The following is a 14,912-nucleotide window of genomic DNA, read 5'->3' on the forward strand; positions in this document are numbered from 1 at the left end:
GCATCAGGGTCTTTTCAAATGAGTCTGTTCTTCGTATGAGGTGGCCAAAGTATTGCAGTTTCAGCTTCAGCATCAATTCTTCCAATGAATATTCAGGACTGATTTCCCTTAGGATAGATTGGTTGCATCTCCTTGAAGTCCAAGGGACTCTCAAGAGTCTTCTCCAACACCACAGTTCAAAAGCATCAATTCTTCAGTGCTCTTTTTTGGGCTCCAAAATCACTGCAGATGGTGACTGCAGCCATGAAATTAAAAGACGCTTACTCCTTGGAAGGAAAGTTATGACCAACTTAGACAGCATATTAAAAAGCAGAGACATTACTTTGACAACAAAGGTCTGTCTAGTCAAAGCTATGGTTTTTCCAGTAATCATGTATGGATAATGATGGTAGTTTCTCTCAAATGTTGGGTGGCTTGACTGCCATCTTTGTATTTCATTATTTATGACAGCCTGTCCTATTTACCTTAGCTCATGCTGAGAATTGAGGAGAGGGCTGATGGAGAGAAAAATGGATACTTATCTGGAGGTGGTGCTGGTGGCCAGTGGTGGGGGGCAGTTGCCATACTTCTGGCTCCCAGCATGTCTCCTCACTCCCTTACTCAGTCACTCAGTTGTGTCTGACCCTTTGTGACCCCATGGACTATAGCCCACCAGGCTCCTCTGGCTATGGAATTTTTCAGGCAGGAATACTGCAGTGCTTGTTATTTCCTCCTCCAGGGGGATCTTCCCGATCCAAGGATCAAACCTATGTCCCCAGTATCTTGTGCATTGGCAGGCGGATTCTTAACCACTGAGCCTCCTGGGAAGCTCCTTCAGTCCCTTAACCTAGGAATAACCACTTTCGGATGCCCGCCCATTAGCAGGAGCTAACCAGTAGCTGTGACAGCTTCCCAATTAATCATCCAGGGCTACATCCCAGGTTTCTCTTCCACTTCTCCACACCTACCTGACTTGGAGCAGTTCTTTTTCTTCTCTCGTGTTATAAGTTATGAATATGTGTTTTCCCTAGAGCTGATAAAGTTGATTTTCTGTGTTTCAGGAATTTCATAACTTTTCTGGTCTGCCGTACTGAACTATATTTTGCTGTTTTACAATGGATTTGTAATTTCTTTCTTAATGAGACTTCTGTCAATTCATGTAGAATCAGTTGGGTGGGGAGATGAATACCCGTGCTTATTTCAACATTTTGGTTCAACTTGCCATCTATTTAATTTATTATAACAAAACAAATTTTATGTAAATTAATCTATCATTGAAACATGTATATTATCATATGTGAAACACATTGCCAATCCAGGTTTGATGCATGAGACAGGGTGCTCAGGGCTGGTGCACTGGGATGACCCTGAGGGATGGAGTGGGGAGGGAGATGGGAGGGGGTTCAGGAAGGGGAACACATGAAAAAAAAATTTGTAGGAACTTTAGAAAATATATCTCTGTGCCAGTACCATACTGTCTTGATGACTGTGGCTTTGTAGTAGAGCCTGAAGTCAGGAAAGTTGATTCCTCCAGTTCCATTCTTCTTTCTCAAGATTGCTTTGGCTATTCGAGGTTTTTTGTATTTCCATACAAATCTTGAAATTATTTGTTCTAGTTCTGTGAAAAATGTGGCTGGTAGCTTGATAGGGATTGCATTGAATTTGTAAATTGCTTTGGGTAGTATACTCATTTTCACTATATTGATTCTTCCAATCCATGAACATGGTATATTACTCCATCTATTAGTGTCCTCTTTGATTTCTTTCATCAGTGTTTTATAGTTTTCTATATATAGGTCTTTAGTTTCTTTAGGTAGATATATTCCTAAGTATTTTATTCTTTTCGTTGCAATGGTGAATGGAATTATTTCCTTAATTTCTTTTTCTACTTTCTCATTATTCGTGTATAGGAATGCAAGGGATTTCTGTGTGTTGATTTTATATCCTGCAACTTTACTATATTCATTGATGATCTCTAGTAATTTTCTGGTGGAGTCTTTAGGGTTTTCCATGTAGAGGATCATGTCATCTGCAAACAGTGAGAGTTTTACTTCTTCTTTTCCAATTTGGATTCCTTTTATTTCTTTTTCTGCTCTGATTGCTGTGGCCAAAACTTCCAGAACTATGTTGAATAGTAGCGGTGAAAGTGGACACCCTTGTCTTGTTCCTGACTTTAGGGGAAATGCTTTCAATTTTTCACCATTGAGGATAATGTTTGCTGTGGGATTGTCAGTATGGTACTGGCACAAAGACAGACATATAGATCAATGGAACAAAATAGAAAGCCCAGAGATAAATCCACACACATATGGACACCTTATCTTTGACAAAGGAGGCAAGAATATACAATGGAGTAAAGACAATCTCTTTAACAAGTGGTGCTGGGAAAACTGGTCAACCACTTGTAAAAGAATGAAACTAGATCACTTTCTAACACCGCACACAAAAATAAACTCAAAATGGATTAAAGATCTAAATGTAAGATCAGAAACTATAAAACTCCTAGAGGAGAACATAGGCAAAACACTCTCAGACATAAATCACAGCAGGATCCTCTATGATCCACCTCCCAGAATTCTGGAAATAAAAGCAAAAATAAACAAATGGGATCTAATTAAAATTAAAAGCTTCTGCACAACAAAGGAAAATATAAGCAAGGTGAAAAGACAGCCTTCTGAATGGGAGAAAATAATAGCAAATGAAGCAACTGACAAACAACTAATCTCAAAAATATACAAGCAACTTCTGCAGCTCAACTCCAGAAAAATAAACGACCCAATCAAAAAATGGGCCAAAGAACTAAATAGACATTTCTCCAAAGAAGACATACGGATGGCTAACAAGCACATGAAAAGATGCTCAACATCACTCATTATTAGAGAAATGCAAATCAAAACCACAATGAGGTATCACTTCACACCAGTCAGAATGGCTGCGATCCAAAAATCTGCAAGCAATAAATGCTGGAGAGGGTGTGGAGAAAAGGGAACCCTCCTACACTGTTGGTGGGAATGCAAACTAGTACAGCCACTATGGAAAACAGTGTGGAGATTCCTTAAAAATTGCAAATAGAACTACCTTATGACCCAGCAATCCCACTGCTGGGCATACACACCGAGGAAACCAGAATTGAAAGAGACACATGTACCCCAATGTTCATCGCAGCACTGTTTATAATAGCCAGGACATGGAAACAACCTAGATGTCCATCAGCAGATGAATGGATAAGAAAGCTGTGGTACATATACACAATGGAGTATTACTCAGCCGTTAAAAAGAATTCATTTGAATCAGTTCTGATGAGATGGATGAAACTGGAGCCGATTATACAGAGTGAAGTAAGCCAGAAAGAAAAACACCAATACAGTATACTAACACATATATATGGAATTTAGGAAGATGGCAATGACGACCCTGTATGCAAGACAGGGAAAGAGACACAGATGTGTATAATGGACTTTTGGACTCAGAGGGAGAGGGAGAGGGTGGGATGATTTGGGAGAATGACATTCTAACATGTATACTATCATGTGAATTGAATCGCCAGTCTATGTCTGACGCAGGATGCAGCATGCTTGGGGCTGGTGCATGGGGATGACCCAGAAAGATGTTATGGGGAGGGAGGTGGGAGGGGGGTTCATGTTTGGGAATGCATGTAAGAATTAAAGATTTTAAAATTTAAAAAATAAAAAACAAAAAAAAAAAAAAAAAAAAAAAAAAGAAAACTAACCTAAAATAGGAAAGGAAATAATCACCCAAGTCCTAGAAACCCAGAGAGTCCCAGACAGGATAAACCCAAGGTAAAACACCCCAAGAAAAAAAAAAAAGAAAATATATCTCACCAAATGATAGTAATTTTAAAAAATTTATAATCAAACACTGTGAGAAACCACGTGTGGTTTATTTTTACCTTGTGGACACTGTAAATTTGTTTGACATCACTGTCTATCCTAGTTTGATCTTAACTTTCTCTGTGTTCCTTTGTTTTCCTTTTCTTCTTAGAAATGCATTTCTTCATGCCGTGTGCATGCTAAGTCACTTCAACGGTGTTCAACTCTTTGCGATCTCATGGACTATAGCCCGCCAGTCTCCTCTGTCCATGGGATTCTCCAGACAAGAATACTGGAGTGGGTTGCCGTGCCCTCCTCCAGGGGATTTTCCCAACCCTGGGATCCAACCCAAATCTCTTATGTCTCACCTGCATTAGAAGGCAGGTTATTTACCACTAGCGCCACTTGGGAATCCACGTATTGTTAGCTATTTCCATGACTCTTCCTCGTGAGAAAGTCCATAGTGCTTGGTCCAGCATTCAACTCACTGTTGGTATGGATACTGTGGGCCTCCAGTCTCATTTCTCTCCCTTGGTATTTTTGGCACAATGAATTTACGGATTTACTGAGTCTCTTGCGCATTGCTGCTTTCTCTGCTTGGAGTCCTGCTCTGCTGGTCACGCGTCTAACCGCTCCTAGTGAATTAGGGTTGGACTTACCTTTCACTTACCTGGAAGCCCACCCTACACCCACTCCACCCCAGTCTTCTAGGCTGGACATTGTGGCTGGTGTGTCCCCTCAGCCCCTGGGCACACCGTTGCAGCACTCATCATATTGTGAGTACCTGGATTTACAAGTAGATTGCAAGTTTGCTAAAGGCAAGAACTATCAATAGTTCCTTGTTGAGTAGATAATACATGCATATTGGATGGATGGAAAATTGTATAAATAAAAGAAGAATAAATGCATGACTGAATGGAATTGTGCCCCATCAGAAATTCTTCTTGGAGCAAAATTGGTTACAAATAAATAGATGACTAGTATTTTCCTTCATTTCATGTAATGCTCATTCTGTGCTGTTGTTATAGGATGTCTGCAGACAGAAATATAAGTGCTGCTGGAAACCTGTGCCAGATACTGCCATCCCCTGGTGCTTCTTCCCCAGGAACTGGGGCTACGAAATCAGCAATCGGATTGAAAATACAAGCACAGGTGAGCACTTCTCTAATGTTGCCCTGGGAATCACTTTATATGGACCAGATAAGTTAACTGCAAAATAAAGACCAAATACTTCTCTCTCCTTCCTTGACCTCTAGGGTGTACTGCCCGGTTGAGAAGGTTGCCATCACCATCTCTGTTTGGATATGACGTAATCGACACCCTCTTCACAGCTGAACATCAGACATCCAATCGTTTCCATTTTAAGGTTAGCTTGATAGTTATCGCTGAAGACATCTCTGCAGACAGCGGAGCCTCCATGCTGGGTTCAGATCATTCTCCTTTATAAGCTCTGGAGGCAGGAGGTGCCTTAGATTCTGTCTGCAGGGATCTCCAGATAGGATGGACAGACTGATGTTTATTTGATGGGGGACTTGTGACTTTTTTATTTCCTTTTCAAATCAGGAAACCCAAGGTCAAGAATTAGAAGCTGTCATTACTGGGGGTTATTTGAGAGTGAAAATTTTTGTAGAATCTCTAAAAAGAAGCGTCCTTTCTGTTTTCCACCTGACAGATCACTGATTTCAATAACATGCGCTATGAAGTCCCCCATGAAAATGTTAAGCTTTTTGATGGGAATGCTGATGCTTCCAATTTGAGCTATCATCTAGAAGTCATTCACAAACCCTTCGGCATCAAAATAATGAGGACCAGCAACAAAAGAGTCTTGTGAGTTTTTCAGCCTTCTTTGAATATACGTCCCAGTGAGTGGCATCCATTCTGACTTAATTGCAGGTAGTTGAAGAGATGAGTATGACTTGGGAAAATGTTTGAACCTGAAAAATGTCAAAGCTGTTACTGTAAATCATTAACACTGGGAATCTGTCATGATCGCAGAACAAAGAATACTGAAATGTAATGTGCTCATTTGCTCGGTTATGTAAATACCTTTATGATTCATGTATATTTTAAAAGTGGTAATGTTACTCTTTTAGATTACCATTTACACTGGAACTACAACTTCACTATTTATCATCCCTAAGTATTATTTCCTGAGAAACTTACCAATAAGCACCTAACAGCAGCTTAAACTTAAACCAGAAATTGTACTGGAGGAAATATAAGGATAATAATGTCAGTGAAATCTATGCAATCTTGTCACACTGAATTACCACTCAGCTGTGTGATCCTAGGCAAATTATCTCACCTCCTCAGTCTCCGTTTCCTTGGAATCAAAACAGCCACTGTTGCTGTGTGTGCTAAGATGTTATTTGTAAAGCATCCAGAGTGGTGCCTGGCAGGATGCTGATGGAAGTAGATGGATGGGGTTGCATTGAATAGCTGGCCTCATATCTCCAGGGCTGTGCTCCTTGAGAATCAAAGAATCGGAGACAGGACCTTCAAAGGCAGCATATAAGCAGATGATGGTAACACCTGAAACAGCTGTTCCCCTCATGGACAGGCAGGGAAGGAGAGAGACTGCTGCCACAGAGAGCTGTTGGTTGACTTCCGCTCTTACTCTATGGCCCTTTCTCCAGGTTGGACACCAGCATTGGGCCCCTCCAGTTTGCCCAGCAGTACCTGCAGCTCTCCATGCGACTGCCCAGTGCCAACGTGTACGGGCTGGGCGAACACGTGCACCAGCAGTACCGCCACAACATGACCTGGGAGACCTGGCCCATCTTCACCCGGGACGCCACCCCTACCGAGGTGAGGTTCCCGGCCTCCTGCCGATGGCTCACAGCAAGCAGTGCCTGCCCTTCTTTCCAGGAAGTAACCTACAAAGTAAAGCAGACCACCAAGTAATGTAACCTATGAAGTTACATTGATAATTTGCCCAATTTATATAGATCTGTGTTGAAGAATATTTGTTCATAAGGTTTATAAACTTACAATCAGTAATATAGAGATTTTGAAAAGCGTCTCACTTTTAAAGGAAAATACAGGTTTTTATGAGAAAGCTTTCTTATTTATTTATGGCTGCATTGCATGGCTTTGGTGAAGGAAATGGCAACCCACTCCAGTGTTCTTGCCTGGAGAATCCCAGGGATGGAGGAGCCTGGTGGGCTGCTATCTATGGGGTCGCACAGAGTCGGACACGACTGAAGTGACTTAGCAGCAGCAGCAGCACTGCATGGCATGTGGGATTTTAGTTTCCCCACCAGAGATCGAACCTGTTCCTCTGCAATGGAAGCTTGGAATCTTAACCACTGGACTGCCAGGGAAGTCCTAAAGGAAAATATAATGATTATATTACAGCTTAATGTATACTAGAAAAAACATCTGCAAAATACCTTTGTTTGTCTTCAGTAACTGAGTAGTGTCTAGGGAAAAGCTTCAGCAGGGGCCATTCTCAGTAGAACTTTATAGACCAAAAAAAAAAAAAGCCTCTTTTGGCTGCTTTGTTCTGCTGATTGATGTGTATTCCAGAGACAGTGATGTTGGCATCACCAGGGAGCTTGTTAGAAATGCAGAACCTCAGGCCTTAGCCCAGACCTACAAATAGAACCTGCCTTTCAACAAGACCCACAAGTGAATCGCATGCACATTAAGATGGGAGAAAAGCTGGTTTCGAGCAGTAACTTATTAGTAGTACAGGAGTCCTTCCTCCATCCCTCTCTTCCTTCCTTTCTCCTCTGTCTCTCCCCTTCCCTTTCTTTTCTCTTTCTTATCTTCCCTCATCCCCTCCACCTCTCCTTCTTTCTTCTTAATATTTTTAAAAACATAGCCTGTTTTCTCTCCAAGTGAAGCTTCCCTGATGGCTCAGTTGGTAGAGTCTGCCTGCAGTGTGGGAGACCCAGGTTCAATCCCTGGGTGGGGAAGATCCCCTGGAGAAGGAAATGGCAACCCATTCCCATTCTCGCCTGGAGAATCCCATGGACAGAGGAGCCTGGTGGGCTGCAGTCCATGGGGTCACAAAGAGTCTGTCACGAGTGAGTGCCTAACACTTTCACTTTCTTTCTATCCAAGTGCTGATGTTGCGAGTCTTCCTGGCTATAATTTCAAAACCAGCCTAATTTTGCATAGGTCTGCTGACCTCCCGTCCTTTGCATATCATGCTCACTTTCTTTCTCCTCATCTCCTGGAATTTACTGTGATCAGGTCTGTATCAGGGGTTAAGTTTACCACATCATACCAGGAGCTTTCATAAAGCTTTCTGTGTGTTATAATCTCAATATCTTCTATTCTTTTAGTGCTTACATTTATACACAGTCTCTCTTTTTGTATCAGTGCTCATCACAGCCTTGTGAGTGATTCAGTATCTTTTTTAAAATTTTAAACTTTTGTATGTTATTTATAGAAAAATTGGAACATAGGCATAAAGAAGAAATTCAAAATTGCCCATCATATTCTCTTCTTCTGCCAGCATTTTACTGTGTGTTGTTGACAATATTTTCCAATTAAAAAATAATTTGATGGTTATTGTTATTTAGTTGCTCAGTCGTGTTCTGCTCTTTGAGACCCCAGGGACTATAGCACACCAGGCTTCCCTGTCCTTCATCAGGCTTCCCTGTACTTCACCATCTCCTGCAGTTTGCTCAAACTCATGCCTGTTGATTCAGTGATGCCATCCAACCATCTCATCCTCTGTCGTCTCCTTCTCCTCCTGCCTTCTATCTTTCCCAACATCAGGGTCTTTTCTAATGAGTCAACTCTTTGAATCAGGTGGCCAAAGTATTGGAGCTTTAGTTTTAGCATCAGCCCTTCCAATGAATATTCAGGTTGATTTTCTGGAGATATGATTTATACCATGATATTTATCGGGTTTGTGTACAGTTTAATAACTTTATAATTTAATAATTTTAGTTTCAGTGTACAATTTAATAATTTACTGAGTTGTGCAACCGTCATCATAATCCAGTTTCAGAACATTTTCGTTACCCCAGTAGGATCCCTCCTTCTCTTTTAGATTTAATCCCATCCTATCCCAGTTGCCTACTCCAGCCCGTCACTAATCTGCTTTCTGTCTGGATAGATTTGACTTTTTTGGATGTTTTACATGAATAGAATTGTGTAATATATGGTCTTTTGTGTCTGTTCTTTTCACTTAACCATAGCGTTCATGAGGTTGATGAGACTTCCCAGGTGGTCTAGTGGTTAGGACTCTGCAGTTCCACTGCAGGGGCACAAGTTCAATCCCTGGTTGGGGAACTAAGATCCCACATGCTGCACAATGTGGTCAAGTAAATAAAATTAAATTAAAAAACATATTTCAGAAAATAAGTTTGGCCTGACTCGGTTAAAAAGAAAACAACACTTTGTTTTGACACTCGTATCATGAATCAGTATTTCAGTTCTTGTTTATGACTACTAGCGTTCCATTGGATGGATACACCATACTTTGTCCATTTGCCTGTTGATGTTACCATTGTGAAACCTCTTTGGTACAGTACTAAACTACCTCAAATGTTGACAGAGTATCTATTGTGCATGGCTTTTGATTTTATTTTAGGACAAGTACAAATGTTTTGAACAGGTACTACCATTATTTCTCTTTATTTTTGTTGTCAGGGCATGATTAATCTATACGGAGCTCACACGTTCTTCTTGTGCCTAGAAGACACCAGCGGCTTCTCTTTCGGGGTTTTTCTGATGAACAGTAACGCCATGGGTAGGAAACATCTCTTTCTCTTGGCAGCAATACGTCTTGGAATGCTGCTTTTATAAAAATGGTTTTCATAGTGAGATCATTGTTTAAAGTTGAAGGTATTAATATATTGGACCTATAATATATTTCTATAGAGACTGAAACTCAAACATAGATTAACCTGTTTACAAATCCAGTTCAAGCTGGAAGCTATTTTCATTGAAAACTGCTTCAGTGTTCTCTATTGATGCAATGTTACCCATAATATTTTATAGATAATAGACTCCACTGATGGACACCTTCCAAAGATACCTGTAGATTTCAACATCAAACCATGCTGCCTATCTGTAGACAACAAGGCTGTGTTTGGTAGGGTTTCTCATAGGCCACCCCATCTGCCTCTAGTTTCTGGACTAATGGTGCTAGAATAAGAGTTCATTTTTATTTTTTAACTGTAAGCTCATCTAATAAGGTTTTAAAAACTTTTCCTTCAGGCTAAATCACTCACAGATCCCAGGCATTTGTATTTTTATATGGTTAGATTAGAACAGATTTTGTCCTTCTTTCTCTTAAAAAATAAATTCATTAGTATTTTATTCATTTAATATTTTGATATTCTGGTGAACTGAATATTTTGATGAACTGATGAATTGATATTTTGATGAGCTGAATGTTTTGATGAACTGATGAATATCTTCATGAAAGTGAAAGAGGGGAGTGAAAAAGCTGGCTTAAAACTCAACATTCAAAAAGCAAAGATCGTGGCATCCAGTCCCATCACTTGATGGCAAATAGATGGGGAAACAATGGAAACAGTGACAGACTTTATTTTCTTGGACTTCAAAATCACTGCAGATGGTGACTGCAGCCATGAAATGAAAAGACACTTGTTCTTTGGAAGAAAAGCTATGACAAACCTAGACAGCATATTCAAAAGCAGAGACATTACTTTGCCAACAAAGGTCCATCTAGTCAAGGCTATGGTTTTTCCAGTGATCATGTACAGATGTGAGAGTTGGACTGTGAAGAAAGCTGAGCACCGAAAAATTGATGCTTTTAAACTGTGGTGTTGGAGAAGACTATTGAGAGTCCCTTGGACTGCAAGGAGATCCAACCAGTCTATCCTAAAGGAAATCCGTCCTGAATATTCATTGGAAGGACTGATGCTGAAGCTGAAAGTCCAATACTTTGGCCAAATAATGTGAAGAACTGACTCAATGGAAAAGACCCTGATGCTGGGAAAGACTGAAGACAGGAGGAGAAGGGGACAACAGAGGATGAGATGGCTGGATGGTATCACCGACCTGATGGACATGAGTTTGAGCAAGCTTCGGGACAGGGAAGCCTGGCGTGCAGCAGTCCATGGGGTTGCAAAGAGTTGTTAGACTGGGTCGCTGAACTGAACTGAGTATTTTGATAAACTTCAGCAATCATCCAAAGGAAAGAACATGTGTGATTTTCAACTCTTTAACAATGAGACTGAGCCTGTTTTGGATAACTCAGGCATTCATATTGCAGAGATGGGTATATTTTCAACTATAACATTCTAAGAACTCTTATCTTACTGCTTTCAGAGGTCACCCTTCAGCCCGCTCCTGCCGTCACTTACCGCACGATCGGGGGTATCCTTGACTTTTACGTGTTCCTGGGAAATACTCCAGAACAAGTGGTTCAGGAATACCTGGAGGTACGGTCTTGGTGTTTAGATAATCAGAAGGTTGCACAGAGTTGGACACGACTGCAGCAACATAGCATGCCCACATGCTCGCACAATCATTATTTATTGCTTTTATCTCATAGATTCATTATAAATTAACAGGAGAACAATTAACGTTGTGAGTGAATTATGGATTCCGAACGCTGGGACTGCGAGTCTTTCATTAGCTGGAAGCACGTTCGTTTGTTTGGCTGTTCCAGACCTTAGTCGTGTAATGTGGAATCTAGTTCCCTGACCAGGGGTTGAGCCTGGGTCTCCTGCATTGGGAGCGCAGCGTCTTAGTCATGGGATCACCGGGAAAGTCCCAGCTGTTCATTTAGTTTGATGCACATTTATTGAGTGCCTTCTACATGCTGAAGAGGCCCTGTGCAAGGCTTGAGAAATGCAAAATTAAGATAGATGCCATCCTGTTCCTGATTTCAAGGAGCTCATAGTCCATCTTTGTATGATGAATCATTGCAAAGATAAGATCTAGGGCCACAGATCAGCAAAATCTATTCATTCATTCAACAAATAAAAAAAAATTAGTGAAAAGAAACTATGGAAAAGGAACTGTGCTACTTATTCTCGGTTCAAGCTGTAGGGCAGGAAGGAACTTTAGACACCATTTGGCCTAAACTTTCTATGCTACAGACGAAAAGCATCAGGTACAGAAAAATGAGGTGATTTGTTCAAGATGGCACAATTTATAATAACATAGGAGAAATACAACAAAGCCTGAAATAATAGTAATAGGAAACACCTTATAATCAGTGCTACTAATAAGATGCAAATACACTGCATGGGGACTCAGAGGCATGAGAGTCTCTCTGCTGAGGTGACTCTCATAAGGAAGGACAAGACAGTGGCTCTCAGGGAACATTTAAGACAGGGCTGTATGTGAGATCTTCTCAGAATGTTGGCTTGAGCAACTTATAGGATTGGATTTCAAACATAGTCCATTATTTCTTCATCCATCCCGTTCAATATTAGTCCCGATGCTTTATGCCTAGCACTTATTGCTGTCTGAAATTAGACACTGATGTGAGAGCAGGAATCACTTTTGCTGTATGCCACTATATCCCAAGTGCCTTGCCAATCCTTTGCTACAGTATCAACACTTAGAAAAGATTCACTGAGTGAATGAATGTTGCTTCTTTCTTTCCCCCAATATTATATTGTGATTCAAGCATTACCTGCAAATCCCACTGTTTTCTGATGTTGCTCTTGTCAGGAATACATTTAGGTAGTTAGGTGAGCTGTAGAATTTTGCAAATTGCCGTAGGAGGTTACTCTTGGCTTCACCATTTTTAGATCTGAGGGCTTAAGAGAAAATGAAGTGAAGGGAGTATTTTCTATGTCAGACGTGGTGCGACAGTGTGTGTTCTAAATGCTTAGACACTTCTTTATTTATTTTTTCAGCTTGTTGGACGACCATTCTTGCCTCCCTACTGGAGTCTTGGGTTCCAGCTTAGTCGCAGGAATTATGGTGGCATTGATGGATTGAAAAATGTTGTAAACCGAACTCGTGAAGCTGAGATCCCATATGTAAGTTGGAACTTCTCTTGTCAAATTAGAAGAACTTCATATGTTTTGGAGTATATAGTGGGTTGGACAAAAATAGCACCTGGAATCCAAGAGCGTATCAACAAAGCCCCAGTCAACCCCCACAGACTCATGCACCCATGACTTTGGGAAATGTCACTTAACCCCTTCACATTTCAATCTTCTCATTAAGAATAACACCTATTTCTCATAGGATGCTGTGCAAACACAAAACACACACATGCATGAGAGTTTGGTTAATTAAAGCTCTATGCTTTTGCTATTTATCTTTGTTAATTATTACTCTGGCAGTTTTAGGACAAGAAGACCATTTTCTCCACTTATCACCTATTCTAGTTCCATGTTTAGGCTCCAAGTTAGAACATGGTTATAACAATACTAATATACTCATTCAAACACACTTTAAAGAGAACTTGTTTTATGTCAAGCATCCAACTTCTCAAGATACAAGGATGAACAAGACCCAGTCCCTACCTCAAGTTCTTCTCAATTCCTCATGACACGCTTCTATTGGTCTGAAAAGGCAAACCTGCAATCTGAGAGTGCTGGAATCTTTCAGAAAGGTTTCTTTACTCCTAGAATATAGCCAAGTCTGGACAGTTCTGGGATCGTTAAGAACTATGGCTTCAGTTTTAATTACCAAGAACCAGAGCTATAATATCTTCCATCAGCATGGTCCTATTTCTCGGTTCTAACTGGCCAGCACTGTCTTTCAGGATGTCCAGTACTCTGACATAGACTACATGGATGAAAAGAAGGGTTTCACTATTGACGGAGTGGCTTTCCATGGCCTCTCAGATTTTGCCAAAGAGTTACATCAAAATGGACTGAAATATGTAATTATTATGGTACGTTCAAACACTTATTCTGTTGCCTAATTTTTCCTTTCAAAGTGGAAAAAGTTACTAAACAGTATTTATTATTATATTCACTTATTAGAATCCTGGCATCTTAAATAACTCTGACTACCAGCCTTATGTGAATGGAAGCAGAAAGGGAGTGTGGATCTTGGGGAACAAAGGCTTTGCTGTTGGGCAGGTAATTTCTTAAGAAAATTGGAGTAATTACGATCATTTTGGGAAGTGTGTACTTTTGCTATGAAGATGAGTAGGTAGAAAGCAAGTTACAGTATCATTACTGTTTTAGTGGGGTTTTTTATTATTACTTTCAGATCAGTAGAAGGAATGATAGAATGATTAAAATTCTGAAGGATTTTTTAGTTGAAATATATATATATATAAATAATATTGTATAAGTTTAAAGTATGTAACAAGTTGATTTGATCCATTTATATAGTGCCATGTGACTGTTGTTGTAGTAATAATTAGTATTTCTATCACTTCATATATTATGATTTTTTTATTGTGGTGGGAAAAACAGAGCTATTCTAATTAAAGAGCTATATCCTAACTCTCCAATACTACGGATGATTGAGAAGAAATATTTTTAAATTTTATTTGTTTATTCTATTTTTTGGCTGTGGTGAGGCTTTGTAGCTTTCACAGACTTTAGTTGTAGTGAGTTGGGGCTACTCTTTGTTGCAGTGTGACTTCCACTGACCAACAAATAACACGAATCATTTGATCGAGGATGTTGGCAGAGGTAGTCATAGTGGGGGTGGTTGGGGTTCATTATAAAGGCATTCAGTTAGCATAAAGTTTGCTGGCCCTGCTCTGGGTGGAATGTTGCTGCAAGAGACTTCTTTGCCACATGCCTGTCCCCTGAGGTCCCACATTATCTCCAATTATGATCTGCTGTTATCACCTAAAACGAAGGACCAGGAGTTCAGTCCACTTAAAGGAAGGACTTCAAGCTCTTATCTTGAGTTTTACGAAGCTTCTGCATTATAAATAAATGTAAATTGTATACATCATATCACTTGAGCATAAAATTGTCCCTAAACGACAATCTATACATTTGCTGGGGAAATGAGCAAGAAAGTATGCACAAAAGCTTATATCCCATAAATTCATAATTTACTATAATTTGGCTATGGCTGTATCTTTGTGCTACTTGTAGAAAATGTTAAAAGCTGCACTTTGATAGGAATAGATAGGAAGAGAAGATAGGGTGAGAAATAACTGGGCCTGAGTAAGAAGCATGAAATTCATTTAACCACTTAAAAAAGATTGCTTGTATGCTGAAACTGATATAT

The 14,912-nt window shown here is 40.1% G+C and overlaps 1 protein-coding gene across 2 annotated transcripts in view; it reads left to right on the forward strand.

Annotated features, from left to right (window-relative positions):
- LOC101113672 (probable maltase-glucoamylase 2) overlaps positions 1 to 14,912 on the forward strand; it is a 103,162-nt gene that overhangs the window by 15,689 nt on the left and 72,561 nt on the right. For both annotated transcript variants that reach the window (XR_006059718.1, XM_042248942.2), the window contains exons 4-12: positions 4,838 to 4,961; positions 5,066 to 5,175; positions 5,482 to 5,636; positions 6,446 to 6,617; positions 9,420 to 9,519; positions 11,070 to 11,182; positions 12,614 to 12,739; positions 13,474 to 13,605; positions 13,697 to 13,795. Coding sequence is in view for 1 of the 2 variants with exons in the window: in XM_042248942.2 (XP_042104876.1) it covers positions 4,838 to 4,961; positions 5,066 to 5,175; positions 5,482 to 5,636; positions 6,446 to 6,617; positions 9,420 to 9,519; positions 11,070 to 11,182; positions 12,614 to 12,739; positions 13,474 to 13,605; positions 13,697 to 13,795 (1,131 nt within the window). In the remaining variant the exon portion in view is untranslated. The remainder of the gene's footprint in view (positions 1 to 4,837; positions 4,962 to 5,065; positions 5,176 to 5,481; positions 5,637 to 6,445; positions 6,618 to 9,419; positions 9,520 to 11,069; positions 11,183 to 12,613; positions 12,740 to 13,473; positions 13,606 to 13,696; positions 13,796 to 14,912) is intronic.

Source organism: Ovis aries, chromosome 4 (assembly GCF_016772045.2).
Source record: "Ovis aries strain OAR_USU_Benz2616 breed Rambouillet chromosome 4, ARS-UI_Ramb_v3.0, whole genome shotgun sequence".
Classification (NCBI taxonomy): Eukaryota; Metazoa; Chordata; class Mammalia; order Artiodactyla; family Bovidae; genus Ovis; species Ovis aries.